This window comes from Amblyomma americanum, chromosome 11, assembly GCF_052857255.1.
Source record: "Amblyomma americanum isolate KBUSLIRL-KWMA chromosome 11, ASM5285725v1, whole genome shotgun sequence".
NCBI classification, from domain to species: domain Eukaryota; kingdom Metazoa; phylum Arthropoda; class Arachnida; order Ixodida; family Ixodidae; genus Amblyomma; species Amblyomma americanum.
Genome location: NC_135507.1, coordinates 18247611 through 18272806, shown reverse-complemented (window position 1 = coordinate 18272806; position 25196 = coordinate 18247611). Strand labels below are relative to the sequence as shown.

At 46.0% G+C, this 25196-nt stretch overlaps 1 protein-coding gene across 2 annotated transcripts in view; it reads left to right on the top strand.

The window, feature by feature from the left end:
- LOC144111496 (receptor-type tyrosine-protein phosphatase mu-like) overlaps nt 1-24884 on the top strand; it is a 39969-nt gene extending 15085 nt beyond the window's left edge. The window contains exons 9-25 of one of the 2 annotated variants that reach the window (XM_077644819.1): nt 3849-3942; nt 5109-5242; nt 6146-6291; nt 7016-7103; nt 8817-8893; nt 8968-9004; nt 9596-9693; nt 11774-12039; nt 13834-13969; nt 15875-16024; nt 16595-16694; nt 19014-19072; nt 19835-19972; nt 20448-20567; nt 21453-21595; nt 24452-24587; nt 24697-24884. In XM_077644819.1, the coding sequence (XP_077500945.1) occupies nt 3849-3942; nt 5109-5242; nt 6146-6291; nt 7016-7103; nt 8817-8893; nt 8968-9004; nt 9596-9693; nt 11774-12039; nt 13834-13969; nt 15875-16024; nt 16595-16694; nt 19014-19072; nt 19835-19972; nt 20448-20567; nt 21453-21595; nt 24452-24587; nt 24697-24756 (1982 nt within the window). In that variant the 3' untranslated portion in view covers nt 24757-24884. The remainder of the gene's footprint in view (nt 1-3848; nt 3943-5108; nt 5243-6145; nt 6292-7015; nt 7104-8816; nt 8894-8967; nt 9005-9595; nt 9694-11773; nt 12040-13833; nt 13970-15874; nt 16025-16594; nt 16695-19013; nt 19073-19834; nt 19973-20447; nt 20568-21452; nt 21596-24451; nt 24588-24696) is intronic. The other variant, XM_077644818.1, reaches the window with a different exon arrangement.
- The last annotated feature ends 312 nt before the right edge of the window (nt 24885-25196 follow it).

The following is a 25196-nucleotide window of genomic DNA, read 5'->3' as shown; positions in this document are numbered from 1 at the left end:
GTGCCATAAATACTGAGCCACCGTGGGCTCTCATAGGAAAGAGGGCGAGAGAGATTTTGACTCACCTGTCATCACCGTACAGCTAGGCCCACAAGTTTGCGGAACGTGCAATCCACGGCAAAGGCGCAATTTTCTTGCTGCCTGGTGGCGTGTTCTAACATTGAAAAATGCTTTCTGCAGGTAGCGCAGGAAGTTGCAGGACGCATTCGTCAGTGCGTGACTGCATGCTCGGACTGCCAAAAAATTAAGCTTTCTTGTAGCTTCCCCATTTCCAAAATTTGTGTGGGCACCACTATGCGTAATCGAAAATTGTAAACTAAAAGAAACCTTCCTAGAGCTAAGTTTACGGGCTTAGTGCATTGATCAGTGATAGCCCTGCATTACGCCGTAGAATATACATTGCTAGTCGTGAGAGAAAGCCAATATGTGCTCCTACGAATTAGCGATACCTGATCGGGCCATCCGTCGCGTCCAACCCCCTCTCTCAAACTTCTCTCTCACACTTGCCCTTGTAAAGTTGTCAAGAGGAAAATTTGCCTGTCTCAACATTGCCACCTGCCAACCGTGGCAGGTGGCAGCCAGTTGAATTGAATTAATGAAGTTAAATTAAATATATTTCACTAATTAACTAAGATCTTACGACGTCATCTTCAACTACGCGGCCGTCGATTCTGGAACCCTTGATAGGCATTGGCCTTTCGTTCCGCGTGTGCGATTACTTCCGGAAGAAGGCATTTTTTTTTATTTCTTTCGCACCACTATACCTTTGCTGAAGCCAATGTTCTGTGATAGCATACAGGTTTGTTTAGTGGTGCCGATTTCTTGGCATTCATTGCGTAATTTCTTCTAAGCGTTTATCTTTTACGTTGTATCAGCTTGACTGCTAAAATAAACGAGAATGACTGCGTGGCTGCAAACGTTTTGGCATTGGAGCGCGACGTTGCTTTCTTTGAGATCCCTGATTTCTGTTGCCGCGTGCGGAACCAGGCGCGTCTTATTTGTTTTAAGAAGTGAGTGGTGGCCCATGATTAGAAAATTTTGGCCAGGGGTATTTAGCTGCTCTGAGTCACAGAGCAAGCATAAAATAACAAAATTTGCGTATTTGAATGCTTCAGTGGGTTGCAGCCTGATTTGGGCACTCATCCACGGAAGGAATGTCGCCTGGGTCTGCAACACACAATATTTACATGTGCTCAAATTGCTTTTCCGTCATTGCGATGCACAAAAGAAGGCGGTCTTTCATAGCGTTCATAGCAGATAAAAGCATCTGTCTGGGAATATTTTCAAGTGATATCCTTACTCGTTGCTTCAAATCTTCGACAATGGCTGATTGCGCCTTGAAAACCTCATTTTAACGTATTTATTATGGCTTATGGTGGTTTAACGTCCCAAAGCGACTAAGGCGATGGGGGACACCTTAGTGAAGGGAACCGGAAATTTCGACCACCTGAAGTTCTTTAAAGTGCACTAACATCGCACAGTACACGTGCATCTAGAATTTCGCCTCCATCGAAATTTACCAGGGGAAGAAAACCAAGGGTGATTAACCGGGTGACTTAGGTTGCGGTTCCGCCACACCAAATCGAGTGGTTGGAAGAGAAATCGCCCGTGAATGGACTAGCTAATGAAGAAAAATGTGGTGCGACCAACGTAACCAGGGACAATTCTGAGTCAAATTCAGAAGCAACGCCTTTTAAAACCCAGCCTGTATACTTTTTTCTAGTAAGGTTGCGGTTGGTAAAGTAAGGACCAACAAAACGGCCCTTATAAACGCCACACCAAACATTTTCTGACCATCTTACCTGATGCTCATGCTCACGTAGGCCGCGTGGGTTCTCGTCGTACCAACAATAGGAGTAGTGCAAACTGATGTTCCATTGCCTCCGAAATTGGTCCTCGTCAGTCCAAGGCACTCCGTAGAGAAATGCCGGGCTTTGATCGCATTGCATCATGCACCAGTTGCAAAAATCTAGCCGGTCCTCAAAGTCACTTGGTCTCAGCTCCTGGTGAAGACACACATGACATGGGTGACAGCTGTGTCTTGAAAATGTCTTGAAAGCGACCTCCAAACTGAATAAAGGCTCGGTCCATATGCGCCGGCAATTACCCTGACGCTTGCTTCCGACCTGACAGAGACGAACGCCAGGACATTGATGTCAAAATCATCGGTAGCACTGTCTGGTCGCATCTTTTTCTGAACATCGTCTCATGGAGTGGTCCTAAATCGAAATAACTATTAAAATATCTATATAAATGTAAGACGGGCCAGCACTGGACTCTGAGGATGATGAGCAGCATAGTGTGGATTCCTGCTCCGCGTCCATAGCGATCACAATGTCCACCTTCTCACCAACATAGTATTGTAGTTGCGCTCGCTGGCGTGGCCATTATAACAGCATTCACGCTGCGACGTTGAAGTTTCAGTCTTTAAATTGCCGAGTTGATATTTCTGCACATTTAGATAAATTGAGACCTGGACTCTGCAATGGTTATGTCGCCCACACAGCACAAAAACAAGCGCCTCAATGGCAAACTTCAATGTTTTTCATGAAGCTAGCGCTACTAACCATAAGAACTGTCTAATATCTTACAGCCACTGCCGCGCAAGCTCTCCTTGCTTCGTGGACGAAACTTCTCTCGCGCACTTTGTAACACGCAGCGATTATACACAAACAGTAACTAGACCTGTTGACTGAATAAATGGATGATGGCGCCTCACACCTAGCCCGTCGGATAGTCACAGTGGTGGAGACAAAAAAAAAGAGGGAAAACTGCACGCTGCGTTTATCAGGGCTCTCGGAATCGACGCCCGCATAGTTGACGATGACCATCTTTTTTCTTGTGCCGAGCAACGAAGCAAAAGATAACGTGGCCCGCTGTCTAAGCTGAGCGTGAAGGCTCCCCAGTCGGTGTAATTATTACGGACGTTCCGAATTGGGTGCTGGCATCATTGAAACACTGCGTTTGCACTAGACTTCCAGCGCTTCTCTTGAGCTGAGTTTCCGCTTGGCGCGGAAAAAAACACGAAATTTTCCCGCCCTGCATGGCTTTAGGAAATATTTGCTTTAAAAACTGATATGGCTAGGGCTCTAGGAAAACATCAAATATCAAAGAGCTATAAATAAGGCACTGTGTTCTCCGTGGCTACAAACTCATCACTTGAAAGCACCGCCAAACTTCGTTAATTAGAAAGAGCATAAAATTTACTTAATTACCCAGCTAATCAGCACGTTTTTACAATTACTGACGTCCGCCCGAAGCTAAGAGATTTCCCCTACAGAAGATTTGTATTTTTTCTCGAAAAGCCTAGTTTCAATTTTTTTAAAGTGTTCAATTCTGGTACGTCTAAAGCCAATTAAGAATAGGTTTCGCTGCAAAAAGCGCCGCAATGCCAGTGCAATGTTTTTTTCTGCTCAGTGTCGTGTGAGAATGAGCTGTCAGAACTTTTGGAAGGTGTGGACGTATGTCAATTACGGTCGCAACAAATTTCATTCAACGAAGGCGTTCTTTGCTCAAGCATGTGATTTTATAAACAGCTACGAAAGCTAAGCCTTTGCATGAAAAGCATGATACTTACACCCACCTAACTATAGTCACTGTAGGGCAGGGGCCTCCTTGTTTGATCTACATATTATATATATCAACCTTGTCCCGCGCCAGCTGCGGACAGCGTACCACCGCAAACTTCATCATTACATTCACCGACCCCCTATGCCTCCCCTGCTACGTTTGCCTTATCTAACAATTACACCCTTCTTTAACTAATTACCTCATCTTACCAGGAGAAAACTACCTAGAATATATTCAATAACCTGCGGAGCTTTGATAATACCTCCTCTTGATTTCAGTGCGAAGAAAACAGCCCGCCATTGGTTGGCCTGTACTGACTGCAATCATTATTGGCGTCGTCATCGCTGCGGTAGTAGCCACGGTTGCCGTCTGGTACGTTATCATTTCTGATTTTTGTTTAACTTGTCTAAAGGTCCACCTCCATGGGGCTAAGTTTCAGTGCAGAATTTTTTTAGGTGGAAAATTTAGCGCAGCGTGCTGCCGCGAATTCGTCGCACTACACTCCATGCGAGGAAAAGGTGAGCGTGTTTAAATGCTTGAACAAGAAAGCGTTTATTCACAGCGGCGGAAAAAGTTTGGGAGCTAAGCAGTATGCATGCAGGAAACAACGTTGGAGAAATAAAGAGCTTTAAACGACAGATAAAAACGCAGAAAAAAGAACTGCATTAATTAAATGGAAAAGAAGCATACTGCAGAATTATGTAAAAATTAGAAAAAGCAAATCAAGAAGGAGTCATGCTATGAAAACTCAAGAGGCAGAACCCTGCGCTTTGAATCTAGGTCAGGGTGGCTAAACACGAAGCTACGACAAGAAAATTAACCAAGAAGATGACACATGTCCAGTGTGAGGTAAATGTATAGAAACAATTTAACATCTTACACTAGAGTGTGGCGGTATGCATCCAGATGTCGATGCAGGCAGGTACACTCTCCCTGAGGCACAAGAGTTTAGAGATAACAAAGGTCATACGAATAAATGTGGTAAAGTTAGCAAAAAGCGTTTGGAAGACTGATGGCTCAAAAGTGGGGCGGGAACCTGAGGTTATAAGTTCAGAATTAAAACTGTGTTTAAAGAAGCAAGCCGAATTTACAGGTAATACACTTAAGTTTGATATGTTTTAAAAAGCCAATCGTGGTCGCAACTGCCACTACCCCGTTTCAAAGGTGACGCTCCTATCTTCCATTTATTTCATCTGAAAAATGTTTACAAAGAAAAGTCTCTTTTTTATGTGGAGTTTTCCAACAGGTACGGTCAAAGAGTTCAGACAGGAACCAATTGTTCTGCACACCTACTAGGTCGACAACACCTCCGAGCGTCATAGCTTCCGACTAGCGGCGGACGCCGGGCGATAGTATCTGACTAGCTTTGATAAGTAGCGAACAGCTCATTTTTGCGCCAAATTCGCGGCGGAAACGTCGCAGGGTAAAGTTCTCGCGATATTCGCAGGTTCTTCGCTCTTGAAAGCCGGCCTTAACCCTGATTAGCGTGCTGTAGATGTGAGAGGTCATAACCTCCAGGCTAACTGATTGAAATGTAGGATGTGGCGGAAGAAGAGAAGGAAAGACGGAGAAAGAAAAGAAGGGCAGAAAAGAAGGAAAGGAATAGGAGAAGGAGAGGAAAAGCAGAAAAAACTACTTGGAAAACACCCGCCTACGATGCCTGATAACGACGGTAAGCTTGTTAATGTGGTGATAAATAGTCGGATATATTAAAATTATTGAAGAATCAACAATGTACAGCGTCAGTAACTTCACACATGTGATAAAGCCGCTGGATGAGTAGTATCGCATACTTTTAAAGTGAGCCTTTACTCCCATACTTTGAATTAATTTTGCAGAGAGACACTGAAATTGCAAACAAAAATTGGAAAGTTCCGGGTATTCTTCCCGCGCTTTTACACTAACTGCATTATTGCACACGGTTGGTAGAATATAAAACTGGGAATAATTTTTCTCTTAATATGCCATTTGGCTGGGCCAAGGAGTAAATTGGCTCCACGAAGAGGCATGCACAGAACTGAACACAACATGCGACATGGCCTTCGACTTCCGTCTAAATATTCATGTGTTAGATGCTTCATCTCCCTCTGCACTGTAGTTTAGCTGTTTACCAGTCCATGTTTCACCTATGGGTACTGAGGTTCTTGACTAACCTTGTTCTCACTTCAGTGCTTCAGTCTACAATTTCACTAAGTTTGAAACATGCCTCAGCGGAAACGTCCGTTTGAGATTTCCTTTATTCAAACCACGAATAAGCTTCGAGGTCAGAGGAAGGTATACTCTGCACATTTATATCCTCGCCTAGCATGGACAAACGGCGTTGTTACAGTATCTTGCAAGAATTGGATGTGCCTGTTGGCATTCTTTCAAACGAATACGGATGCAGTCAGTTCGGCTGGAACATGCTATAGCGTCGAGCACAAAAAGGACAAAACAAGAATGCTAAAAAAAAAACAGGCGCGAGGACGCGCGTTATAGATTGTGATGACCCTTCTTTCTGAACGGAAAAAATGTATGCTAGTTTTGCACGCATTAAGCGTTATGGTTTTGTTTTCTGATGATGAATTTTTGACAGTAGAGAAAAACGACAGATCTGACTCCGAGATTGAAGAGACGACCGGAGGCGGACGCGAGACGACTTCGAAACCGCTGCCTCTGTCAAAACTGCAAGGTTACGTGCAGAGGATGCTAGCCTGTGATGGCCTGAAATCCGAATTCATCGTGAGTGAAGCACAGCTTGTTGTAGTGGGCTCGCATACAAAAAAAGGGGAGTTTAAGCGCTATTTCTTGCTTTCTAAGTAATGGCTTCGCTGTACTGGAAATGCTATTTCTTAAATGTAGGCTTGCGAGTGCCAGATATCACGGCCTTTTTCGACACACGAATAAGAAGAGATCGGTCTAGTCAATATCGTCTCAGCGTTTGTTTGTTTTTTAAATTTGCTATTATTGTGTAACATTTCGAATACTGCTGATCGACACGTGGGGATGGTAGTTCATACTGGACAAAGCTTCCCCATCAAGAATATTTTCATAAGATACGGCGAAGCACATGTTTATCGCATTCATCCGTGCGAAAAAAAAATACCTGGAAAGAGAGCCCGTCCTCCACTCCTGTTTCTGTCAAGAGGCGCTAAAAGCGGCAGGTATTCAAGGTGCGTGGGACAATGGAATACGTCTGAATTGTCATGAGTGAAAATTGGTTAGGACGGAAAAGAATATTAGTGGACTATTGTTGCAGTTCTACCGTCAAATTGCCTAACGTTTATTAGTTTTTTGATGAGCGCCTTATTTTGTCTTAAAAAGGAGTATTCTATACGGCTCTCATAAATATAAATGGTAACCTTGATTTCGTCGGAAAGTCAGACATTTTTGCAGGAGATGTGGTGTTTGTTTTTAAGACAGATTCAACTGAGGGCATTTGGAATTTAATTCGATTTGATTTCAGAGCCAGCCGAAGGGCTGCCAGCGCCCAGCAATAGAAGCAAAGAGGACTGAGAACAAGTTCAAGAACCGCTACGGCAATTTACTGGCTTGTAAGTGGAAATAATTTGCGACATAGATTATAGGACGGTAGATCCATGTAAAAAGACCCTTCAGCGCTCGTCACCTGACAAGACAAATTTCAGCGCTAGGCAACACTAGGTAGGCTTCATGCTAGAGCTATCACATTCCAGGATGTTGGAGGGGCAGGGATCAGAAGAGTAGCAATGCATTTACAGTAAAAGAAATAGAGTGAAGAGAAGTAGCGCTTGTAATCCGCATGAAACATTTTCATACTTCAATAATGGGTATTTAAGTTCCTTTAAGAAGTTGTTTCCAAGGTGCGTCGAGGAAAACGTGTTCCTTACAGTATAAGACAATTTCCTTCCCATCTTTAGTGTGCGAAGTGGAAGCGCGTGGTTTATTGCTGCTTGCGCATTTGCTGCATGCAAGGTTTCAGCGGCGAGTATACTAGCAGTTGAAACTCGCCGTTTTGTTTGTTTGACTTATAAATCAAACAAACAAAAGTAAACTATCAAGGGCGATGTAGGGATGTTCTTTACATGCATGCAGAACGAAGATGCTTCTTTCAACGCTAAGACACACAACTGAACTTCTAACCCAGTAAAGAGAAATAAGTGAAAATAACAAAAAAGTGGTAAGGTTTTTAAAGTAGTTAAACCGAGTAGACATGAGAAATCATGCGTTCATTCTTCGCCTCTTTTCTGGTACCTGCATCAGCACGCAACCACATTTCTCGCGCTTCATCTTCACACCCTCTCTCCACTAGGCGGCAACGGGCATGACACTCTCCTCGCATTGGCTGCAGCTGGCGCGACACTCCTCCGAACTTACCCGAGCTTCTTCCCGTTGCTTGCAATGGCGCGACGCTCCTCCGAACTTAACCGAGCTTCTTCCCATTGCTTGCCGCTGGCGCGACGCACCTCCGAACTTACCCGAGCGTCTTCCCATAGCCTGCAGCTTGCGCGGCGCTCCTCCGAGCTTATGCGAGCTTCTTCCCATTGCCTGCAGCTTGCGTGACGCTTCTGCGAACTTAACCGAGCTTCTTCCCATTACCTGCAGCTGGCGCGACGCTCCTGCGAACTTACCCGAGCTTCTTCCTATTCCTTGCAGCTTGCGCGGCGCTCCTCCGAGCTTATGCGAGCTTCTTCCCATTGCCTGCAGCTTGCGTGACGCTTCTGCGAACTTACCCGAGCTTCTTCCCATTGCTTGCAATGGCGCGACGCTCCTGCGAACTTACCCGAGCTTCTTCCCATTGCCTGCAGCTTGCGCGGCGCTCCTCCGAACTTACCCGAGCTTCTTCCCATTGCTTGCAATGGCGCGACGCTCCTGCGAACTTACCCGAGCTTCTTCCCATTGCCTGCAGCTTGCGCGGCGCTCCTCCGAACTTACCCGAGCTTCTTCCCATTGCTTGCAATGGCGCGACGCTCCTGCGAACTTACCCGAGCTTCTTCCCATTACCTGCAGATTGCATGGCGCTCCTCCGAACTTACCCGAGCTTCTTCCCATTGCCTGCAGCTTGCGCGGCGCTCCTCCGAACTTACGCGAGCTTACTCAAGCTACTCCGAGGCTTCACACAAGATTCTTGCTTGGGTTTGACACAGTTAAGTAATAAAATAAGCCTGACATAGGATCACTTGAGGACTCCATGAATCATCAGTGAGAGTTCTTCCTTCAAGTCGGACGTATGAGCCCGCGATAAGTTCCCACTGCACGAAACAATGTCGATGACACATTTCTTCCAGATGACCACAGCCGTGTGAAGCTCAAGCCCATACCTGGTGTCTCCCAGTCAGACTATATCAATGCAAACTATATCGACGTGAGTAAGTAGTAACGAATGTTTAGCCGGTTTACTGATTCATTCCTTTAACTTTCGCCATTATCTTCCTGTAGGGCTTCTGGAGGCCAGCACGTTACATCGCCACTCAAGGTAATGCTTCCTCATCGTTTACAGTTATGCTCTCGTAATATAGTAATGATGCACTGCAGACTTGACAAGCTACTTTCCGCAATGGAGGAAGCATCAATCATCAGCGAGAAACATACCAGGAAAAAAAACAGTATGAGGTCACCTAATTAAATTCTATGCTTTGAATGCAATAAATTTAGAATACTTTTATTGAGCTTGCTATGTGCCTTTATGATTCTTTTCGCGGTTGATTTTTCGTACCCCTGTACGTTGCTCTGCCCACAGCCGGACACATTCGGCCACCTATCCGTAGGGCCATCTATGCCAAGAACTGGTCTCAACCGGGTTTCCCCACCTTTTTCGTTTTCCCGCTATTTTCAGCCTTTGCATTTTCACATGGTCTGACGACGTCAATATACTTTCGACCCATCAGGGAATTTTATGAGGAACTGACGCCAGACAAATTTTTTCTCTGTTGGGGTTTCTAATGCCCTCGCATAAAAACACTGCGCCAGCAAAGTACACTGGAGCGTGCGTTGGTGACTTAGTCTTTTTTACTGGCCCTAGAAAACTTGGGCAACGACTTTAAAACCACAAAATATTCTCTTCCAGGTCCCAAACATCAAACCTTAAATGATTTCTGGCGCATGGTGTGGCAAGAATACGTCTGCAAGATCGTCATGCTAACAAGCCTCGTTGAATTAGGCAAGGTATGCGCGCTTTCTCAAGAGCATAGGTGCTAGAGAGAGAGATAAAGAGGAAAAAAAGCAACAAAAGTTCGCGGGATGCGTGTCCTCGAAAAAGAAATATGCAATAAGCATACAAGCCCCACCGAGCAAAAAGCGGGCACTGATGTCACCATACGCAGAAATCCCATCGGCTGAAAAGGCGCACCCGCCGCCGTGGCTCAGTGGTTAGGGCGCTCGTCTACTGCGCCGGAATAGCCGGGCTCGAACCCGACTGCGGCGGTTGCGTTTCAATGGAGGCGAAGCGGAAAAAGGCGCCCGTGTGCTGTGCGATGTCAGTGCATCTTAAAGATTCTCAGTTGGTCGAAATTATTCCGGAGACCGACACTATGACGCCACTTCCTTTGTTCTTTCACTCCCACCTTCCTCCCTTCCCTTACGGCGCGGTTCATGTGTCCGCCGAGATATGTGAGAGAGTTACTGCGCCATTTGCATCTCTCAAAAACTAATTTTCATTTCACTTGATCTTCAAACGACGTTACGTCACCAACCCGGCAGGGACGTCACCAGACCGGAGAATATTCACTGGATGGAGAGAACTGGCCTGAACACACCAGCAGTGACGTCACAGAACAACGTTCGCCTGTGTAAAAACTCCAACTGCCAACCGTGGCAGCGGTGAGCAGGGTGAACCGGAAGAGGTTGCGGTTTCATAATCCTCACTGGTAACTTTAGGCAAAGGCGTCAAGAGCTTAGATTGCTATCGCATCACCAACACAATGAATTTATGTGCCCCTGGAATTTTCCTACGCTGCTTCGTGACCCAACAGCCAGGTGGTGTTACCAGTTGATAGAACATGCTTGTTCCCATGCGCCTTCAGACATTTGAAGCTATTTCCTTGCGTGACTGCTTCGCAATAATTTTTTTACCATATACTCGCACACCGTAAACTTTTGTAGCCGATATGGCTGTTGCCTTTCATGAGCTGTTCGTGGAGATATAGGTTCTTCATTGTAGATAGGCTACGGCAAGACTGATTTCACAGCTTTGTCCTCTCCTAGGTGTTTTATTTTTGATGCTACTCAGTGAGACAAAAGCTGACAATCGTGTGGTTAGGCGTGATATATTATATCTCCTGCATCCTTATTTTACGCAACAGTCGCTCTCTTCAGTAAGCCTGGACGAGCACGTTGTATCCGCCTATAAGTAAGGACAGTCAGAAAAGGTATAAGAGACGAGAGCTGGCGTTCAAGACGCAATTTTAGCACGACAGCGTTTAGCACGACTCTGGCCTCCAGAAAACGTGGTGCAGGCTTTGTAAGCGAAAAATCGTGGGCGTGGCTGCGGCAGGAGGTCCCCACAGAGCAACCTTGGAGGCAGGTCGGCAACCTAGGTCATGTGACCTTGTGGCGTCTTCATAACGTGCCCACCGGACAGTGAGCAAACTGCCCATGGTGGCAGGTGGATGTTAAAGTAATGATTGGTCGCTCGGGAAGAGCAAACTGGGCCATTCAAGGCCCACCGTCGGGAGCACTCTCCACCGCAGGGCAGCGGCACATCGCTTAACCGCTGCACCACTGCACCAGGAGGGGTATGAGTACTCCCGGGGTCTGTAAATGTAAAGGAGATAATTACCTTCTGCATATATGAGAGTTCACCCATTATGCTATTGCGCCACTCTTAAGCCGGAGCTTAAATGTGCCCTCCAAGTTCGGCCTACAATGTTGGGTTTTATATAGTCAGAATGACCTCATGAAGGTTTATAAGAACGCGTCCGTAGCTAAGCAGTGCAATAAGACAAACAGTGTATGTTTTCGGGAAAAAAAACAGATCGGTTGTTTCCACTATGCAAATATAACCTTAAATCATTGTATATTTTGACACTGACGAAGACCTTTTATGAGCTTCTGAGCAGAGCTTGCACTGAAGGGTTTTTTCTCAAAAATACAAAATGTTTGTTTTCATGACACATGCGTTACTTTAAATCAAGACCGTTACTACGATTTCGTACTCATTTCAGTTTAGGAGTGTTGCCTAGGCTTTCGACTGCCAGGCATGCCAGATCTTCGAGCGGTTAATTTCGTTTCCGGCGCATCGTCGCAGAACAAATGCGAGAAGTACTGGCCCGAGAAGACGGCCAGCTACGGCGAGATCCAGGTCCACCTCATCTCGGAGGAGAAGTTCCCCGACTGCGTGATCCGCAAGTTGCACCTCACCCTGGCAGACACAACGCGTGAGGTCAAGCACTTCCATCTGACCTCGTGGCCCGACTACGGGTTGCCCCTCTATCCCAACACCCTGCTCACCTTCCTGAGGAAGGTCAACGAGTACAGGACGTACAACGAGGCCCCCGTGGTGGTTCACTGCAGGCGAGTGCAGAAACAAAACGCAGATCAAGTTTCTTAAGTCCAGTTAGATTAATGGCCGTTCTTTCAGGCGATCTAAGTTGCAGTAGCATTATAGCTTACATCATGAGAGAGCTCAGTCCTTTGCCCACATTGTCTTCAGTCCACACGGTTCATATTGCCACGAAACCTAATAATGAGCGCCCTATCAGAGATGCTCACATGACGTCATAGGCACCATATTGTGGCACAAAGCGTGACGCCCGCAATGCAAGTCTTAACAGGTAGCGATAAGCCTCGTAAACATGCCTGCAGCCTTTCGATGAGTTACATGCCCCACAAAATTGCGGCCATTTTGACGTCAGTTCATGCTCCCAATGGGCAACCTACCCTGAAGTTTTATGTGTCGATCGCAGCGCCTAAACACAACCTAGCGAGAAGAGCAAGCGTTTTTAAGCGCACCCATGTGGCTTTTCTACGCCACTTACGTGCGCTTCTAGGCCTGAGCTTCTGCGTCCTATTGAGATCGCAATTGTCAGGCGTGATCTAACTGGGCTACGTCCAGAAAACCTTCGTAAGGACGGTTATAAGATAAATTCGCTTTTACAATTCTTCAGAATGTGGTCTCCTATTTGTAGCAGCTCAGCAGCAGGTTGCAGGCACGCGGCGGAACAACTGCAGCGCCGCCTATATAGGCTCTGCCGGTTGCCTATAGGGTTAGTGGTCTGCCTCACCATCGGGCGCAATTCATCTTGCACGCCGATTCACTAGACGCCACTAGCTCGGCCACAAAGAATCGCGATTATTTGCGACCGATTATCGGTGTCCCGGACAGTTCGCGGACATGCATGCACATTTCCTGAAAAGATTTCACAATGTTTAGAGCGTGGATGAGACTCAGTCATTGTGATGCCGACGACTGAGATGTATCGCCGTTGTTACCAACGCCACCGAGTTCTTTTCAAACGTTGTTACGGGATCAACGCAGCCCCGTAAATATTCTTGCTGAGGAGTTTCACAGCCATCCTGCTCTCCTGCCTGACTGTTGCGACTACGCGGCAATATGGACGCATGTGCACATTTTCGAGAAGGGCCTGCCGCAATGCCCGCATAACCCTCCCAGTTTTACATAGAGAACATCGACAGTATACTGCAGAGAAGCGGGGCAGTTTCTAGTTGTCACACGGAACGTCCATAACAGTACCGACAATGCCGTTTGCCTCGGATTAAACTGCTGATTAAACTGTCGCGATAAGAGTTCGGCATAGCATGCAGGCGAGCGTGCTGCTGGTATAAGCAAGCTTCGGGCTCCTTCCCGTTTCTCCTGCCATCGAAACGAGTGTTCTTCAGCCGACGCTTGTCACGAACGTGCAAAGTTCAACGCCATATTAAAATAGTTAGAGTTAAGCTACTACGGCTTCTGACTGTTGCTTAAAAGTTTTTGAAGCGCATCCTGCAACAGGTTTCAAAGCCTTAAAGGTTAGTGCTAAGCTCCCGGACATCGTCCTTTTCTACGTTCGTTTGGTGCAAGCTTTTCTTCTGTTGTTTTCGAGGAAAACAATCATTGTTACTAAAACTGTCAAGTGCATCACACCCTTGAGTTCATATTCGTCCATTCTTGAAGAAACAAAGACTCCAGCCTCAATGAGGCTGCAGAAGAATGCATCCGTGAACAAAATCATCCAAATGCATTTTCTGTGCGCCGAAAGTTGCCACCACAAATTAATCTAGCCATGAAGGGCAAATAGTATTGCGGATAATAAAACAGCTGTTGTCTCCATCATTCCTTGCTGTTAAGCCTACTCGCGTGGTTCGCAGCGCTGGTGTCGGTCGTACTGGGGCCTACATTCTGCTGGACAACTTGCTGGAGCAGGCGCAATCCGAAGGCGTGGTGGATGTCGTCGGCCAGCTGTCGACCATGCGCAAGAACAGAATGAACGTCGTTGACAGGCTGGTAAGTTTTCCATCTCGCTTTCGAATGGGATCTGTTTCCGTGATATGAAGTTATGCGCAAAGCGTTCTCTAATGTCCACGCACACGCAGTTCGGGCTGTTCGAACGTTCAGTAAGGCTCATACGGCGAACACAAAACTCTATGGGGCCAGACTGTGAGGATGAGATTGCTGCCTATGTCACATGACACGCCTCCTTGCTGTGCCTGTTTTGAACCATTGCCTGTGTAATCATCTTCAATTTGTACGTTGCACGTATCACATGTGGAGAAGGACTGGATCTTTTTGAGTTGTGCAGCACGCTTTATTCTTCTTTTATTTTGGTTATTGCTTTTTATCAGTGTAATACTCTGTCTTGTTTAAGTATGCTGCTGGTTGGCGATTTCGCGCTGCATTTTCTTTTATATTCTTGCCATGTAATAAGCCCTGCTAAATTTAATGTACGTTTTTTTGTAGCATCCACTCCTGCCTAAAGTCATTTCACGAAGGCTGGCAATACTGCTGAAATACATATAAATAAATAAATAACACATTTGAAAAATGCGGATCATCGTGTGTTCCGGGAGTGCCGAAATATACGGTGTAGCATCAAACGCTGGGTCAATACAACCTTTAACTAAGATCACATTATTCAGCAGGCGCTGTCCTGAACGCGTTAGTTAAACCTCACTGGCATTGAGCAGTAAGAAGAAATGAGGCAGCAAGGAGATTTCCACAGTGGTGTCATGTTTGCTTATTTGATTGAACTTGAGGGCCTGAACTTCAGTGTGTGCACTGCATACTGACGACGGCTATGGGAACCCTATAACTGAGTATCGATGAGAATGGTTGGTGGATAAAGTGTGAACCAATATAGGTGTAACATATTGCCGCGAATCTTTGCAGTGTGTTCATTCTCCAAAGCTGCCGGCACGCCGCTTTATCGCTTTTTTCGCGATGCAAGACGCGACCAGATTTATTTCGATTGATCGCATCCAGGCAGAGCTGATTCTACGTTGTTCCAGAATGTTTTAGTAACTTTGCACGCTTTATTTTGAAAGTTCGCTATCAGCTTTAAACTGAGCACGGCCGACAGCGGCGGTCATTCTGTTCGACGACCGCCGAGCACGCTTGTTGCTACGCCGCCGTCGAGTGATTGATTCCATTGTGGGCGCAAGTCAGCCCAAATAAAGAGTTCGATTTCGACACAATTTTCGCAGCCTCTTTCTGCTCTCCGGACTGCAGTCACCATTTCGTGACAATATAAATGCGAAGAAGCTTTCACGTGAGTCCTCGCATCTCCAGGGAAAGCAGGCAGACGGCAACTTGGGTTGTAGCCCAGCTTAATCCAACAGTTCTTCTGTGTCATTAGTACAAACAAGGTTAAAGATACACTGATAACTCCTTCCAATATTTGTTCTCATAAGAAAAACGTTGATGGTTGTCCAGGAAGAAAATGCGCATTAATTTCCGGCAAAATTGGTCTTCAAAATTTCCCCGCCTCTCGATTCAAACTCAAGACGTCTACATCAAAAAAAAAGAAAAACTTTGTGGTCACAGCATTGAAAGGAATGGCAGCGTAGTCTCTGAGATCCCCGTTGAAAACTGTGTCGACGTATTGTAGTTTACTTGCGAAATTGGCCGGTGAAGGCACCACCTATAATTCATTTTTTGGCTTTTTCTAGTTTATAAAATATCCGTTTTAGATTAAACTAGCGTCTATGTAGTTAGAACGCTGTCATCCATCGATGCAGGCTAACTTTAATTACTCCTCGATGTCAGTTTAGGCAGCATGCACAGAACAAGATACTTTCTACTGCTAACATCTCAGGCACTCTCCTCCCCCCCCCCCTTTTTTTCTCACTCCCAACAGTTTTTTTTTTCCTTTCGAATCTCAACATTTAGTAATATCAATACTTTTGATTCTAGGAGCAGTACAACTTTGTGCATCGTTGTCTGGTGGAAAGCGTCTGCCTTCCTGACAACAGCTTTCCCTCCATCAAGATGCATGATCGCTACCGTCAACTACTCTCTGTTGACAAGACGACGGGAAAGAGTAACATCGCAATGGAATTCGAGGTAAGCAACTCTTAGATTTTCCAATGACACTCAGGATTCCGCAGTTAGAGCTGTATATGAAATATATCAGAGGTAGAATGAGCCAGCGTCGCCGTAGTGCACCTGAATGAAAACTCCTGCTTAAATCTGCTGGTAAATTAAAGCGTTTCTTGGCAGGACAAACTTTGATTAGCAAATTTGTCGGGACACAATGGCCTCGGCGGGTGTAGCATGAGGTTAATTTTATGCCATTGTTAATGCCTTATGTTCTGTAGTGAAAGTATTCTGGCTGATACTGATGTTGATGATGCTGATAATGAACAAGTATTAAGAAGAACGTTAAGTTTTTATAGCGATAGCTGTTAAGAGCACGCTTCCTATCTTCGCTGCTCTGGCGTAACACCGCACCATGCTCATTGGTCGCCATGCAGTGAAATGACGTTTCACAGCTTGGTGACGTCACGCGAGCTCGAGCAAAGATCAGTAGTAATCAATAAGCACTCTCATATTCACCAAGAGTGCAATCAGCTCTCACTGAGCCTGGCAGTACGCAGGCGTAACTGTCCTGCGAGTTTTTTTTTTTCCTCGCAGGAGCTGGAGCCCCTGAAACCACGTTTCACGCCGGAGGACTTCGCAGCAGCAAGAGAGCCTGCAAACATGAGCAAAAGCCGAGATCCGTCTGTGCTTGCTCGTGAGAAATTGCTGTCTATAGTTCTGCGTGAAACAAAGAAGTGTTAATGCCACAGAGTTAGACGCACGATGAGGCCAAAATGCATGGTCTGACATAAAATTCCCCCTTTGGCTAATGGGGAAGTGACGTAAAAATACAGGAGTATTCTCATTGGCTGGATGAAGTGACGTCGCAAGACGGAAGCATTACCGTTGTCTGAACGGATGCGACGTCACTAACGGTAAAGGCATCAACATCTGTTATTGCTATCGCAGTGCCAGTACATGAAGGAATTAAGTTTTCCTGTGAATTTTTTCGCTTTCTCAAGCTTGTTTTTTGGAAGAAATATTAGCACATAAGGTCATACACGAAAAGGCCGAGAACGACACAAAGCAAGCGCTATTGTAATCGGGCTCATTTGCGTGCAGACGAGCAATTATGTACGGAAACCAAAACATGCGGTGTACGGAGAATGATACAGACAACAAAAAGTTTACAAAAACATTCAGGATGTTTAAATTCTGCTTTCAAGAGCTTCGCAGGCGCATCACTAACGCAGCTGTCTCCTCTCTTTCTAATAGGAAGCAGACGAGTAAAACCGCACGAGTAGAACTGTACGAAAGGCACACATAATCACAAACAAGGCGCAATAATGTGCCTACATATCGTCCCGTTCTCTTTGCGCAGTTTTACTCGCTCACATCAAATGAACCAACTAGCCCACCAGAGCGCCCCACTTCTAATAGGTAACGCTTTCAACATTTCACGCGCCGTTTTATTGCGACCTCTCTCTGGGATCCTTATCAAACTTAGCCGCGGTTCGCACGCTCTGCAGTTCCCACAATGCACTGCTAAATTTGTCCCTCCATCTCTTAGCACCCGTAAGTGATCCCCTGCCCGCTCATTCACACATTGCCCAGTCCGGTCTATGAAGGCCTCCCCTCTGATCAACAGATAATCGTAAACAACCCCGGTACATCAATTTCGAAACTGCTTAGCATGTCTTCTTACATTCTCTCTTTGTTTCAACGCACGAAATGCGTGAGCAATGCTGGACGAGCTTCTCTGGAGCGGAAAACACCACTGGCAAGCCATGTCGCTTCACCGCTTTCTTTACATAATGGGCCGCCGTATAAACGTACGCTACCACTACAAGTTTAACCACGTTCTTCTCCAATACATTTTTCCTGCACTTTTTGCGCTATTATTTCGTCCAAATGCTATGCACCATCTTGCACCACTTCGAGTTCTGTAAGTCCAACAAGGTGCACTTCAATGGCAGATTTAAGTGATCAAGTGATCGGTCGCGTGAGGGGAGAGGGGAAGGGGGCCGTCACTCCTCTAAGGCAAGGAATTTGGCGTGAGAAAACCATGCTGAGCTCCATTTTGTGGTCGAAAAAGTAGAAGAAATACATGGTTCAACTCGGACCGCCCCCTTATCCGCCTCCTCCTGCAGTAATTTATAAATCTGACCCTGGTGAAAGTTGCACCAGTCAGATATATAGGTGCCAGAGAGATTACCCTAATCAAGGGGTTGTTTAATGTGTAATCGCATAATCGCACCCCTCACGCCTGGCTGCTTCAAACTGCCCCAGCAAGCTTCATAAACGCTGGCGTTTGGGTTCGGGGCACACATAATTCTGAGGTGATGAAAATACCAGAGCGTGGCCAGCAGTGCATGCAGAACTTTGTTATTTTTGGTAGCCACTGACGGTACCGGCAAGGGAAAGCGCGTGAACAAGTCTACCAGCGGAGTGGTGACAAAGCCCGAGGGTGTACATCTTTTCAGTAGATATGGTCGCTTGTTGATTGTCTAAAGGTAATATAGAAGATTCTATCGACTATACAGTCACAAGAATATAGGTTCAAGTATTTGAGTTGTCGTTCTCGTCGCTACCTTTTTGAAGAATAAGTTTCCACTTAAAATCCAATATTGAGGTGTTGCTGTGCGCCATCATGCGTGCTGAGTTTCCGGGGTGATTGTGCAGCAACAATCCCACGTTCGTGGGTCGAGCCTCACAGCTTGCCAAAAAGCGTTGTTTGAAAGAGGTGGCCTTCTTTCTTTTGTGCACATGTCTAATGAAAAGGTTGAACTATTTTACACGCTACCTAGCTTCGCAGAAATTCCTAGAACTGGCCGAGAACAATTTTGGGTAGGAAATCACTGATTGTAGCACAAGTGCCACCGCAGGACTTGCTCTCATATACTCCATTGGAGCGTCTACTTCACTCTAATCCCCACTGCACACACGCACACACATTTACATGATATAAAAAGCGCCGTACGCTTTCAGGTTGTTTATTACTTTTAATTTTTCTATAACTGTTTTTGTTTCGTAGCCGACCGGGGCCGAGCATATCTGCGGGACGGGACATTTCTGAATGCTGTATACGTCAACGTAAGTAACGCTGCGCAATAGGATGTTTTTGAGAGCCCAGGCGAGAACTAGCAGCATTGGCAGAACGTACTGGTAAGATGGTGTGACAAACATGAGTCTAGGCGCTCCAGCTAACGGTGCAGGCGTGTTAAAATGCCCTTCTAAAATTTTGATTTGTTTCTAACTTGTTCAGCAAACAAACTGTGCATAAAAGCACACAGTTAAGAGCTGCAAACTCCGCGGCATACCTCTAGACCTTATTTTTCAACGACTGATTCAGCACTCGCGCATGTCTTGCTTACAGATTGAACATTATGGACCAAGCAGCGCAAATAAAGCAGGAGTAAAAATCTTTTCATTGGAAAGGCGCTGCCAGTGCTGCAAGCGATACGGATGACCTGGAGCCACTTATATACTAGCGCCATGTGTAGAGTTTGGCCCGAAAGAGAATTCTCACTCGGAACTTGAAACCTAAAAACCTTGCATCCCCATCACTATGTGTCGCCAGTGCATGAAAAGGTCTACGTTGGCGCTTCCTTACGCGCCGTTGTGTTGTGGTCATGTCATGTTCTAGTCTATTGGAAGTCTTCCTTCTCCGCATCCTTTATTTTTAGCATATACGCGAAATGCGTTACGCTGTTTACGCATGTTACAAACGTGCCAAGAGCTGTATTGCTTCAACTGCTGGTTGTATATGCTTACTCCAAACTGATTTAGAGTTTGGAAGACTCTATATAATTTACGTCTTCCTCTGTTGAATACTTCCTTCTCGCTTCGAAACAGGGATTTTACAAAAAGGACAAGTTCTTGGTGACCCAAACACCGTCCAGCAAGGACGCTGGCGACCTTTGGAAGCTGGTGATCGAGACGGGAGCAAAGACTATAGTCACGCTAGACGTCTTCAGTGAAGGCGGCGACGTAGTGAGTTGAACCGTCGTTATTGCAGCCCCCTCAATATTAATCACAACAGTGTCATTTCTGCTGCTGCATCTACCATTGTTCGCACAGAATATCAGCTTCAATCATTGCTTCTTTGTTAGTGCGTAGTCAGTTCGATGTAAGTGCAGTTTAAAGACCCCTACATGGTCGCAATTACTGGAGCCATCTACTGCAGCGTCCCTCATGGCCTAAGTCGCTTTGGGACGTTAAACCCCACGAAGCATAAACCATCGCTCCTTTGTGGAAGGCGACAGCTATTGGGAGGAGTGTTTCTCATTGGCCCGTAGTCCACAATCAAATGCAAATATTCGAACGCTTGCCTGAGCTGCGTTATTTATTCAATGCGAGTTCCTTCAAGCATGGACTGACATAATATGAAAGAATAAGCGTTAGAACGTCCGGATTAAGAAGCACTTTTTTCATTGTTTCAACCCTTCCTTGTGCTTGTACGTCGCAGGTTCCTTTCTGGCCTACAAGTGGCTCGGCTAAATACGGCGACCACACAGTCGAGTGCGCAGAGGACCGCCACGCGAATATCATGTCTGTGCAGGTCTTAAGGGTAAAACCCAAACACAAGGTACGAATTCCTTTACTCAGTGGCTTCCCTTAAGCGAATGCTTTATCTCAAGTCGGTTTGTCTCGTTCTTTGGAAAAGAACTTCTTGTAATATAAGTGTTCTTACCTCAAGCAAGCCTTATGTGGTCGGCAAGGGGCCAATACCAGGCTAAAATTCTTGTTCATATGCGTTTATACTAACACGGCAGATGGAGATGCAGTGACTGAACTTCATGAGAGCTCCATTTTTCTCGCTCGACGTGGTTTACAATTCGACAAGTTATGTAGCTATGTGGCTTTGGCTTAAACTGGTAGTAAAAACATAGCGAAAAGGAAAATCCTGACATGGGAGTTTAACTAAATATCTTTACAACGTTGCCTGATTCTTACGTGCTGCATCTGTAGCTGCAGCCTCCTTGTAACCGGTCGCCCTCGGACAAATTCCAGTCTAACGCAGTTTCACTAAAAGCGCTTTTGCCATAAACAATATTTGCTACTTCGGTATTCAGATTCAAAATTACAATACAATCTTCGCATGAAATGCCTGAGTTGCGGAAGCGTACGGGTGCAATTTGCACTTTTGTGAGACCAAGCACTTCGGCTACGAAGGCCATCGAAAGAAACGACAAAACTGTGCCAAAATACGACAAAATGTTCCTTAGTTTTACCGTAACGACAGACTTTCCTGTTTTTATATAGAATGTTTCTTAAGTACTGTAGTTTATTCTGCAGCACTTTTCTGTAATAACTACACAAACTTTTGCGGTGATACAGGCTTCTGAATAAAAAAATACAGAAATTCTGTTTTGACGACGGAAATTTCCTGTTGTGTTTTTCGACTGGGCGAAGGCTCTGAACGCACTTAAATTTCCGGAAAGCCAGTGACATCTTGTACGATGTTCTTCAGATGTCTGGGTCTTCACGGCGTGTGACGGTGAGACACTTCCATCTTTCTACGTGGAACAGCGCCGAGCAGATGGTTGACCTCGTGGGCCAAGTGGAACGCTGGCAGCAACAGTCCAACGACGGAATCATCCTCGTCCAGTGCAGGTGACGGAGGCTATCACTTCGACGGTACGGGAGCAGTTAGACAGGACTTACTCATCGCAGATTTCTGTCGGCAGCATACAGAAGCTAAGCCTATCACGATTCTCCCCGCTGTAGAAAACCTCGATATCAGTTGTTATGTAACTGAATTCGAAGTGTTTGCAGATTGCATTAGGCTATAATTTTATGTTGTGGAGCATTCAGAATGTTGAAGAAGATACGAGTGGTCGTGGTGTTTTCAGTGTGTTCTACGACGTTCTCGAGACAGTGTTTTCAGAGCAACGGGTATTTGCTGTTTGTTAGTAGCGTAATCCAGAGCTATGCGCTAAAAACATGCCTTTCCCAGGGTAGCAACACGCTACCCAGGGTGAACGTGGCCGCTGCTAGGGGAAAACATGGTTGAGGGCCCAAAATGGGCGAGCCGTAGCCCACCGCATTTGGCTGCATGCCCATTGGCCTCCCAAGTTCATGTTTGACTCGAGAGAATGAAAAAACAAAAAGTGTACAACACCCCTAAAGATGGAAAAAGCAGCGGCCAGCCCCAAAGCCCCTTAATCTAAAAACCCAATGCGAGGACAGACAAATACAACCCCCCAAAATTAAAACTACACAATCGCCTTCTTGGTGAAACGACCAAGACAGGTTAAGCTTCCAATTAGCACTTTGGGAGCAAGAAATGATAGATCAGAATAGTTCAAACCAAGACGCTTGCACACCTTGATGGTTGATAGGCACAGCATGCTCCGGGCACCGAAGGCCATTCCAAACACTTGGAATTTCTTCCAACCCGGGAATTTGGCCCGGAGCACGCTGTAGTTCTTGGCCTTCTCAGCATTCTAATCAGCAGCTAATCGGTTTTCAAGCATCACCGTGCTTCATATGATGCGAGAAGAGGTCGTCCGGAAAATCATTTACCATATACCCGCATCCAGACCGTCAGTAACGCAACCTCTGTAAAATCTGCCGCGGTGGTTCGGTGGTTATGGCGCTCGGCCGCTGACCGGAAAGACGCGGGCTCAATCCCGGCCGCGGCGGTCGAATTTAAATGGAGGCGAAATTCTAGAGTCCCTTGTACTGTACGATGTAAGTGCACGTTAAAAAACCCGAAGTGGTCGAAATTTCCGGAGCCCTTCACTACGGCGTCCCTCATAGCCTGAGTCGTTTTGGAACGTTAAACCCCCATAAACCACAACCCATAAAACACCTTTGTAAAGGGAGCCAAGAAAGACAGACTGTCACATGTGCCATAGTACGAAGAAATCTTCCCACAGAAGCAACGAGCCCACGGCGCCGTGTTTACCATATTCTATGCGTTTCGAAGTCTACGTGTCGATTGATCGACTACTCGCCGCTATCACACGTTGTGATTACATCATGTATAATGCTGCAGAGTGGAGGTAGTTTGTGCTCGAATGCAGTGAGGGCTAAAGAGAGGCTGCCCCGAGTTCCTCCTAACGTTAAACGTGTAGGCCGGACGATCCTCAGTAGATGGGGCTCAGGGCAGGTGGAATTCGTTGCAGGATTAACTTGAAGAAGGGGTCGGAGGAAACCTCGTTTGGCACAGACGAAGACAGAGTCAAAATCTGCCCTTCAGGGGTTAGAGCGCGGATTCCCTACTGACGCCTTGTCTCTAAGCTCTGTGCGCTTGGCGCAGAATCTGCACAGCAGAGGCTTTACTCTACATTTCCAGTGGGTGCCCTCTCACGGTAATGAGGTGGAAGACAGTTTCGCCCATAAAGCTCTCTCAAGGATTCCATCAAAAAAAGTACCTCAAGATGGGAAAAGAATCTGCAGGAAAACGGTGCTCGATCACTTCAGTACACTGTGGAGTGCGTCCCACAAGCCATGTGTGACTAAGGGACTGAGAAGATCTCAGGCGACCCTTCTACATCGAATTCGCACGGCCTCTGCTCGCACTCCTGCATGGATGCATAAGACCGGCATAGCATCGTCTCCACTCTGCTCTTTATGTGGTGTGTGCGGGGATATCGAACATTATATTATGTACTGCCCAGAGTACAACGCGGAAAGGCATGTGATACTCGCTTCCTTCAAGAAGACAGGAACCCGTCACAGCACAGTGCAGGACATTGTCTACCCGAGTGGAAACCAGACATGCAGAAGGGAGGCTGCACGCCTTCTTTTAACATTTCTGCAGAACACGTATCTTGTTTTTAAATGGTGATAGCAGGAACGGACCATGGCCTACTGGGATTGAATGTGTGCGTAGATGGTGTCTTCCGGAGTGAACTACTTTATACTGTGAGTGAATGTGTGTATGGAGTGTGGCATTACAATGGCCTATGTTCTACTGTGACTGAATATGTGCATAGATGGTGACTTCTGGAGTGGACTGTGATGTGAACTATGTGGATTGATTGGGTGCATAGATGGTGACTGCGGGAGATAATGTGTGCTATTATAAGAGACTGTGCGCTTAGCGGGGTAGATGCGGCATTGTTATTATCGAAGAGACGCTGCGGTGGAGCAATTGCCGGCAGATAAAGCAAGGCTAACCCCACCTGTAGCATTCAACACCTCAACCTCAACCTCAGAGTCCTAGTCCATTGTGTTCAGAGGACTCCCCAAAGGTGGAGTGTTTATTCATTAGCACCCACCCGAGTGCAGCCACTTGGCTACAAAGAAAATCTATACAGATTTCACGCGAACTTCGTACTTTCGCGAAAAAATTTGTACGGCTCCGGAGTTTTCCTTTCTAGTCACACGCTTGCGCTTGGATGTATGCTACTGAGTAGACAAATTTTTTTTTCTCCATCGGAGGATGGGAACATAATACACAAAGCTAGAAAGAATGAAAGTTATATATTAAAGCAAGGGTTTAATTCCATTCCAATATAGGAACGGATGCACCGCCAGCGGGCTGTTCTGCTGCTGCGCCCTCGTTCTGGAGAAGCTCAAGAATGAGAACGAAGTGGACGTCTTCTATGCTACCAGGATCATCCGCGAGAACCGGCCTCAGTTCATTTCGAATTGTGTAAGACGGCGTTGCTAAGCGCATATTTTTAACTTCTCAGTAGTTATCCTGTTGAAATATTTCGTCCAAGTGAATAAAATGAGCCATATTTCCCATCTTTTCTTTGCAGGACCAGTACAAGTTCTGCTACGACACAGCCGTGGCCTACATGAAATGTTCCAAAATTTAAGCTAACTTGTGGCAGTAACTCCGTCTTTAAAAAATGTTCCGTGAAATGAAAGTTGTGTTCCCTCTAATCGACGGAAATTGCAGGGTTTGACGTTTACGTCACGAAGTGACCCAACGGTTATAAGGGACTCTGTAGGGGAAGGATCCATCTTAACCTATATATCCTTAGCGCCCTCGATATGGCACACCGCTAGTTTGCGCATTAACTGCAGATGTTTATTGCGTAAAAGCTTCCGCATGCTAGCGTATAGGCTCAAGAGCGTTCAACGGAGTGAATTGTGCACGTTAAGTTTTTTGCGTTGTTCAGAAAGACAAGCCAGTCTTCTTTGGACGCCATTTTTAAAATTTGACCTCGTCGACTACGCTCTAATCCTGCGATAAAAACGAATACTTTTGCGCAATGTCATTAGAAAACCACTCCGAGTAGTGAAAAATGTGATA